The following is a 9,534-nucleotide window of genomic DNA, read 5'->3' as shown; positions in this document are numbered from 1 at the left end:
CACAAGTGACTGCTGGTTCTCACAAGTATAGTAGAATGCAGATTTCGGTCCTCACAAAGATAGCTAGACAGGAACACACACACACACACACACACACACACACACACTGTACCCTTGCTTTATATCTGTGCTGCATGTTTTGAGTCCACACACTGACAGCAGATTATAAACATGAACATGCGACCTTCACTGACATTAGTGGCAGTCTGGTTAAAGTGATACATCTCTGTTTTAAGAAATATTTTTATTTGCTTTTAGAATAAAACCTATTAAAAGACTGATGTCAGTACTGTGTGTTGGTAAAATTTAACTTTAACTTTATTCATACTTGTTTTTGGAGTTTACTTGTCTGTGCTGAGGAGTATAGTGGACTAAACTAATTTAAAGGTAATAATTTGTATTTTACTGTTTTTAATTAAGACTACTTCCTGTATGGTGAGAACAAAGACTCACTGGGCTGTTGATTTTTCACCTCAGATCCTTGATTTAGTTTTCACTTCACTATGATGTGTTTAGACGACCACGTTTCAGACTTCTGTCAGTAACGTTAATAAATCCAGCTTTCCTGTTAACTCTGCAGTGTGAATGGTAATTTGACTAAAAGAGAGAACCCTGTCTCTGAATTGTAAATATTGTGTGCATGCTATAAAGTAAATATCCAGCCCATTCATAATGACACTTTCTAACGTCAGCATGAATTTCTTCACTATAATTTAGCTAAAATAATGTTTAGCTCTTCCACTCTTGTTTACCGGTACATTAAGTGACTTATCCTGTTATGCACACTAAAAACAAACAACGCATCAATCCTAATTTAAGGTTAGCAAATTTTTTAAGACAATGAATTTGTATTAAAGGTATTGATTAAAGCCAGTCTGTCGATTTTTACAAGGTAGCTTGATCTGGTTAGCCAAACAATAACATAAACATAAATCTTACAGAATACTTAGATTAATTAAAATGTTTAGTTAATCTTTTGAGCTTTCTTTTTTGAGCATTGCTGAGAAAAGACTTTGAGCATCAGATTGTTCGTCCTATGTTTGTGTGATTCTTTTATGCAAAAACTGGCCTGAAACACCTTCTCTGGGTGCTGCAGTATAAATGGACAGGAACAAACAACTCTTTAAAGTTATACTTTTAAACAGGGATTACCCATAATACAGAAAATTATTAAAGTTAACTGTAGGATGATTCTGAGACAGACACAGAAAAATTAATCAGAATGTATTAACTATTTTTCATTTAACTTATATAAAAAGTCAAACCTCTTATTGGACAATAAATTCTAGAAGAATTGGTGCATATCCACGAGAGAACTGAGGAAAAAAGGATCTTCCTGATTAACTTTTTTTGTGATTTCCTGCCTTTTTGGAGCTAAACAAGATCATCCAAACACATGAAATATCATTGGAAAGGCCACAATGTCCTCTATTTAGCACATCAGTACTTAGTGGGGTAGCTCAAATAACTCGAAAGATAAAGACCAAGAAGAAATTTCCATTACAGAGGACATAAATGAACAGGCTGGGTCTCAAGAGGGTAGAAACAACATTTACTCCACCCCGTCTCTGAGAGTGCCGCTAACTGTGGTCTTTATCTGCTCCGGGAACCTGTTGAACGCCTCAACAGTCCAACAGCCTCACAGTTCACGGCTTAACTGGGACACAATTTTCCCATCACATCTCATTCGAATCGGGACAATAATCCCATCCACTCGAGACAACAGGAGAGAGCTGTTTGACCGGTTTATTGGTGTCAGGTTTACTCTGTGAACACGTGTCAAAAGGACGCACAAAGACTCGGCCTCGTTCTGAAAATATCAAAGTGATGGAACAACAGAACAGCCGAGGTCATCGTAGCTGGCTGTAAACTAGTCACTGTAAGATCGCAGTGATAATTTTATAAACCACTTTGCAAAATAAATGAACATTCGTTGAGGTTTAATGTTCTAAACATGGAAAACAGGATTTCTAGGTTAATCCACTGAAGGGCTGTTTTTCACTTGGTACATGATCTCAGCTGATAACACCAAACCAAAAGTCTTTCAGAATCTGTAAATCTAACCTCGTGTAACTCAGGTAAGTGATGTGAACACAGTAAGGTTTCTGGGCTGATGGCAAAATACAGAACAGTGACAAATTAAAGAAAAACCAGTACAGTGATGGAAACCTGCGAGGGAAGGATCGCTGCCTCCTTCTGCTTCATCCTGTGAAGAAACACTTCCCTCTGCTTTTTAGGGCCTGGCAGGGTGTTTGGATGAAGATGACATTCATCACTAGCTCTGGCCTTCACAGTCACATGATCTCAACCCAGCTGACCACAGGTGGGAGATTTTGGTTCAGCACTTGACTTTTCCTTGAATTTGTCACTCACCTGTATTGGATGGTTCAAGTAACAGAACAGGATTAAAATGTCGTAACTTCACATTTCAAACTACCAAAGACAGCAAAAGTGGGATGCACTGATACGTGTCCTGCTCTAATAACTTATAATGAGCCCTCTGGGTTCCCTCCAGCCCTTCAGTAAATTAAAGTAACCTTCTAGTAATGGTCTAACTCTTCTTCTTGGGTATCTGTATTGATACGTGTCCACAGGATCTGTCGCTTCCATGTTTCTGGTTTTTGTCTATTTAAACAGCTGTGCAATGTTTTCTGATAACACCGCATCTCAGGAAACAGGACATCAGGTCAGTCGCTTCTTCTCCACATAAACGTGAGGTTTAGGTTCAGGTTTAGGCTCCCTTTAGGAAGGGAGGAAGTAAGGAGGAAACATCTGTAATTCTACTTGTTCCATCCATCCATTTATTATCTCCCACCGATCCAAGTAGCAGCAGGCTAACCAGACCAGGCGTTCTTAGACCAGATGAGCTATATAATCTCTACAAGAAGTTCTAGGTCTAGGCCAAGGTCTCATCCCAGTTAGGTGTGTCCCAAAATCCGCCAAAAGGTGCCCAAACCATCTCGACTGGCTCCTTTCAAAGGGTCCTCACCACATTTAAGCCACCTGATGCAAGTAACTCATCTCAGCCACTTGAATTCATGACCTTCGAGTGGTTCGAGTGTAGATGGAGATCTTCATCTTTATGTTGTTGGGCAGAAAAATATGAAGAAAAACTCCGCTTTTTTCTGGCCTCAGATGGTTTCACAGACACATTTTATCGCTGGCCTTGTTTCATATGAGAGAAAGTTTGGAAGTTCTTGACAGTCATCTATCTTTGCTGTCTAACTGCTCACCTGCCTGCTCGATCCTTCATGATGTGGACACGTATCAGTGTGTTTAAATCTTCGACAGACCCACGGAGCGAACACTTCCTTGTTTCCTTCTGTTTTTTAGACAAGGTATATTTGAAAGGATCTAGATGTTTATTTTTAATATTACTGTTATCTAGTGGCATCAGCGGGTATTCTTTTAAATTCTCAAGTTTGATTACTTTGACATTTACTGAGCACAATCACACTCCCCGCAGAGTGAACCTTTCTGAGTTATTATCCTGTGGATACGTCAGTGCATCCCAGCGCAACTACATTTTTAATTGTACATACACACATAAATATACAGCAACACACATCTTTTGTAGTATTGATTGTAACTGATGGCAGTCACCAGTCAGCCAAACACATCTGCAGACTTGTTGTCAACGAGAAAAAGGCACGACTGGTGTAAAGCAGAAAAATCAGCCCTTGAAACTGGTCTCAGGAGCTCCGCTGTGCTGCAGGCTCAGATCAGATCAAGAACCAGCAGCCACGGCTCAATATGTCAGATAAAACGTCCCTCTTTCATTTCAAGTGAAACCTGCGATGTTTGAAGTCGAGATGTCACCACAGCTGCAAACATCTGCTGTTCAGCTTTAGCCCTGCAGCTGCTTTAGTGCTGATTCATCACTGTTTGCTTCACTTTGGTCCAGAGCAAAAATAGACTATGTTGCCAAAAGTGTTCACTCACCCATCCAAATCATTGAATTCAGGCGTTCCATCACTTCCATGACACAGGCGTGTACAGTGAAGCACCAAGGCATGCAGACTGCTTCTACAAGCATTAGTGAGAGGATGGGTTGCTCTCAGGAGCTCGGTGAATTTCACCGTGGTACCGTGATAGGATGCCACCTGTGCAACAAGACCAGGCGTGAAATATCCTCGCTACTAAATATTCCACAGTCAGCTGTTAGTGGTTTTATAAAAAAGTGGAAGTGAGTGAGAAAGACAGCAACTCAGCTACAAAGAGGTAGACCACCTAAAATCAGAGGTCAGTGGATGCAGAGGTGCATAGTGAGCAGAGGTTGATCGCTGCAGACCTCCAAACTTCATGTGGCGTTTAGATCAACTCAAGAACAGTGTGTCGAGAGAATGGGTTTCCATGGCAACCAGCTGCATCCAAGCCTTACATCACCAAGCGCAATGCAAAGGGTCGGATGCAGTGATGTAAAGCATCTAGAGCAGCAGAGACGTGTTCTCTGAAGTGATGAATCAATCTTCTCCATCTGGCAATCTGATGGACGAGTCTGGGTTTGGTGGTTGCCAGGACAACAGTACTTCTCTCACTGTATTGTGCCAAGTGTACAGTCTGATGGAGGGGGGATTATGGTGTGGGGTTGTTTTCAGGGGCTGAGCTTGGTTCTTAGTTCCAATGGAAGGAATTCTTCATACCAAGACATTTTGGACATTTCCATGTTCCCAATGTTGTGGGAACATTTTGGGGATGGCTCCTTCTTGTTCCAACATGACTGCACACCAGTGCACAAAGCAAGGTCCATAAAGACATGAATGAGTGAGTCTGTGAGCCAGGCCTTCTCATCCAACATCAGTGTCTGACCTCACAAATGTGCTTGTGGATGAATGGTCAAAAATACCCGGAAACACTCCTAAACCTTGTGGGAAGCCTTCCCAGAAGGGTTGAAGCTGTTATAGCTCCAAAGGGTGGGCTGACATCATATTAAACCCTACGGATTTTACTCAAGTTTATATGCGTTTGAAGGAAGAAGAGCAAATACTTTTGGCAATATAGTGCATCTCAACAGCTTCTTGGTGTATTTCTAAGCTCCCTGAGGTTGAATGGTGACAACCAGCAGCCTCATTTAGCCCCAAAAAGTCTCAGCTACACATTAAAAAACCTGATCTAATGATTTTAAATGAGCCTTCATGCTTCCCTGAGCAGGAACCAGTTTAATGACCTTGACCTTGACTCACACTGTACTCAAAGTAAATATAATAACAAGTTTTCATGCCGAATGAACCTTTGCAACGAGAAATGAAGGACAAGCCTTATGTGCCTTTTGCACAGTTAAATCGTATGATTTACCTTTGCTTTAAATAAAGATGCATAATAAGGGAAAGGGTTTGAAGAAAAGTGAGCAGAACTGCAGGACCTTTACCTTTGGTTGCTTCAAACGGATTAAAAATGCATGAAAACAGGACGGATGTTAACTGAACCCTGAGGCTGACCCTTGTGGATGTTAACAGATTAATCTAACCAACACTGACTAAAAGGTTCTGGGTACCAGCTGGAGTACTGCATTTTTTATGTAGCTTTAGAAGATTCTCCTGTAGCTGTGAGAGCCTTTAAATTGGTATGCAAACAACTTCATAAATTTAATAAAGTCAGGTCGCTTCCTAAAAATGTTCATTGCCATAAAAAAGAATCAATAAAACACGCTGGACTCATAAACTTCCTTGACAGACTCCTGCCTGTCAATCAATGCCCTTAATTTAAAAGCTGGCCTTCAAAATCCACATCAGTCAAACCTTTGTGTGCGTATGTGACAGACAGTGAGAGTATTCAGTGATTTTGCTTTCATTCGCTCCTCAGCTCTCATCGTGCTGGTTTAAGTGGAGGAAACGGGCTCTCTGTCTTTCTTCCACGGCTCAACAACCTGAATGACTGAAGCGGCGTCCTCTTCCACTCCTTCCTCCTCACTTTAGTTTTCCCGTTGGGTCTTTTGCTTCTTCCGGGCCAGCCGGGCCTCACGCATCTCCTCCAGAGTTTTACGTGGGTCCATGACGAACGCAAAAGCCACGCCGGCCGTGCCATCGCCGTTCTGCCGTGAGAAGCACAGGAAAGTGGCCCAGAGGAAGGCGCAGCAGCCCATGAAGGCAGTCCGCATGTACAACGGCATCAGGACGAAGTTGAGGAACTAGAAAAGTAGAAGCAGAGAAGAGCACCATCATGGAAAAGGGTCTTCTGAGAGGTTTTCCTGTCAGTGGGGTGCACACTGTGATCCTGAATCTACACACTTCACGTGAAAGAAACCAACATTTACCAGTAAATAATATCAGACAGCACAGCAGCAAAATCTCAGATTTTTAGCTCCACTTCTCTGAGGTTTTTATTTTTTCTGACTTTAAACAAATAAAAATGAAAAACAGGCTTACCTGCATGAATGGCCAGTACATGAGTCCAGTCTGAAAGAGAAAACAAGACACGAATCAGAGTTTTCCATCTGCATGCACGCCTGAGAGGATCCCAGGGAGAGGTCAGGGATGAGTGTAGAACTGAGGTGAAGGTGCTGTGATTGGGATACTTCTGTTCATTAAAACGTCGCACGCAGAGCTGCCAAACTGCACGCAGCAACATCTGTTGCTTTACTATTTTAAACATTAATCTCTATCAGGTCACTGCCGATCCTTCTAAGGTTAGAAAAGAGGAAACATCTCACTCGCAGTTTCAATCCACTCACTTAACACAGCTTGAAATGGAGAGTCAGCAGCAACGCACTGCTGCACTTCAATTAGTGTGCGCAAATTATGATACTCCTTAGAGTATCATTTGCACAAAGGTGATAAAGCAGAAAAGATCTGAATAAGATAGAGACAGAAGGGAGCCACTCCAATCTCAGAAAAACAGTGAAGCATTGCCACCAAACATGGTTAGAGCTCAGCACTGAAGCTGAAAACATTACATGAAAGAGAAGTTAGGTTTAAGTGGGGTTACAAGTTAACAGATGGAGAAGTGCAGCAGCAGCATCCTCCTCTGTCACACTGACCCTCTGCATCTCCTCCTTCACTACATCCATGAACCTCCCCTGAGGTCTTCCTCTTCTCCTCCTGCCTGGCAGCTCCATCATACTTTGTCCAGTATATCCACCCTCCCTCCTCTGCACATACTCAGACCACCTCAGCCTCTCTAACTCTGAGCTGTCCCTCTGATGGACGGATTTCTAATGGTGCTCAGTTTTGTTGTTGTTGATTGTTGTTTAGTGTGTGTGTGTGTGTGTGTGTGTGTGTGTGTGTGTGTGTATGTTTAGTCACTGTTTTTCACTATATTGTATTATGCATAACTATTGTCTGCATGTCAGGATGGCTGACTCACGACTGCAGGTACAAATAAAGTAACCCGAAACTGTTTTACTGTAATCACAGCAACATGACACTATGAGTCACACTTGGCAGGACGTCAGCTCCTGAACGTCCTGAAACCCACTGACATTTTTATCCTCTGGCTGAATTACCCCGCGTGCTCTCCTCCGGGAGCCGAGCCCACTGCGCAAAAGCAGAAGTGCCGGTGGCGTAATCTAGGTTAATCCGGTTGTGAGCTGGCAGCGGCAGAAGCTACCGTGTGTGAAGGAAAGGCGACTTTCCTTCGCTTCGCGCAGCTGCTGAAGCGCTTCTCACCTTCCAGGTGTTGAAGAACTTCTCCCTCCAGTCCTCAAAGACGTCCTCCTTTCCCTCCAAGAAGCTCACCCCTGCGAAACAGAGGGCAGGTTTAAGGCACAGCTTGGGACGTGCGTCTTTACGCACAAATTTAAAAACTATGGAACAAGACCTCACCTTGAACACTTTAGTATTTGACTGACAGACAACCTTGAACGGAAGCCACTTCACCTTCACACTCATTTAAGATGTTAGCGTCTCATTCACAAACTGAATTCACTCTTTAGATTTTATAGTAATGGTTTGTCCAATTATCACTCATTATCAGCGTCATTCTGCGTCTGCGCTCTGGCTCCGATGGCTGGTTGACTTTTATAGTTGGAAAAATAATCAGTAACTCTCATATTTGCTGGCTTCAAACAAAAGCGCACTGAAGGGGGGCGTACTCACGCGCTTTGCTTTAACATGAAGCAAACTCTCAGTTCTGTAGCCCTTAACGTGGGTAAAATGAAAGCTGCCCATCTTACCGGTGTAGAAGACACTGGTGGCCAAAGGCGACGCGAAGCTTTGGTCCAGCAGCAGTTTGCGGAAAACCATCCCGGCGGACTTTCCAGGGAAGCGCCTCTCCAGGGCGCGTAGCCAGAAGTAGTTAAAGTTTCCCTGGAAGCTGATTGCCACGATGGCGACATTGCGAGTGTGTTTCCAGTCTATGTGCTCCTTCTGAGCGATGAGTTGGTGGACTAGGTCACCGCCGGCGAATAAGCATCCGTACAAGGTGACATTAGCCAGCCAGGGGAATCGCTTGGCGGCTTCTTTGAGTACAGCTCTCCTCATCGTCTTTGGCACCGATGGGGACGCAGGTGCCTACAGAATGACCTGCCCTGAATGGTTTCACCTCAGCAGTCAGGATGCAGGCATACCGGTTGGATTCGTTTGGCTAGGCCCTAGTGCCAGCCGACTGGACGACAGGACGCAATCCATCAGTGCGCCGTAATCTGGGAGGGATTACACGTTTCCGCTGGCAGCAGGAATATCGCACATCATCAGATCTCAGATGAGAAATGCCCAAAAAACTCTCCCCGAAAAATGCAATGCATAAAACCTGCCATGGCTCCCCTTTGGTCACTCCGACAGAGCTTCTCTCTTAAAGTTTTGCGTCCTCAGTTGCGTAAAAATCATGATCTAAAAGTTACAGAGATGGGTGTGAAAAAGAACCACGGGAATGTAAATTTAAATCCAGATCATTCTTTCTGCTTCCCGTGAATCAGGTGCGTCTCCAGCAACAAATCCTGCAGGTCAAGCGCTAATCTGCTCAGGTGTACATCCCGTCCAACTGCGTCACCGATCCCAACGCAGCAGCAGCTCTGCGCTGAGGCACGTGCCAAAAAGTGATTTACGGTAATTTACCAAAAAGGAAAAATAGATTGTCGATATTTAACTGGTTTAAATGACTTGTTGGGCTATCGTCTGTGCAACGTATAATATAACAAACCTATCTGTCGTGAATGGTATCAAACCATTTTCAGTCAGAAACGAGGTTGAAGCTGCAATCAGTTTTTGGCAAAGCGACTTTTATATATCCTTTATTTATGAATGCAAAACTCTCACTCACATTAAAAATGTATTTTTCAAGAGAGATCAGGCCAAGAATGCAGAGGAAATATAACCTATTACTTATATAAGGATATTTTAAGTGGCCCAGAAGCACTGGACTGATTGTCGATCACAGAGTAGGTGCAAAACATTATCATTATTGTATATATAAGCCCTTCATAAGACCTGCTGAGTGCAGACTATTTGTCGATATAAACAAAGGTATTAAAAACACGCAGAAACACATTAAACGAAGGACAGTACGTGGCTGTTCTTCATCTTATTATATGCAAATGAAATATATAAAATCTAAGCTTAATTTATTCAAACAATTAATCATCAAGGAAAATGTGTTTGG

The 9,534-nt window shown here is 42.9% G+C and overlaps 1 protein-coding gene across 1 annotated transcript; it reads right to left on the bottom strand.

Moving 5' to 3' along the window:
* Window positions 1-1,118: 1,118 nt before the first annotated feature.
* On the bottom strand, window positions 1,119-8,963 carry mpv17l (MPV17 mitochondrial membrane protein like). Its single transcript, XM_019357606.2, has 5 exons — window positions 8,111-8,963; window positions 7,605-7,675; window positions 6,366-6,395; window positions 5,867-6,127; window positions 1,119-2,373 (listed from the first exon to the last, which is right to left on the bottom strand). The coding sequence occupies exons 1-4, from the start codon at window positions 8,415-8,417 to the stop codon at window positions 5,912-5,914; spliced, it is 624 nt and encodes a 207-aa protein (XP_019213151.1). The 5' UTR covers window positions 8,418-8,963; the 3' UTR covers window positions 1,119-2,373; window positions 5,867-5,911.
* Between the last annotated feature and the right edge of the window lie 571 nt (window positions 8,964-9,534).

This window comes from Oreochromis niloticus, linkage group LG4 (assembly GCF_001858045.2).
Source record: "Oreochromis niloticus isolate F11D_XX linkage group LG4, O_niloticus_UMD_NMBU, whole genome shotgun sequence".
NCBI classification, from domain to species: domain Eukaryota; kingdom Metazoa; phylum Chordata; class Actinopteri; order Cichliformes; family Cichlidae; genus Oreochromis; species Oreochromis niloticus.
This window is presented reverse-complemented; position numbering and strand designations above follow the sequence as displayed.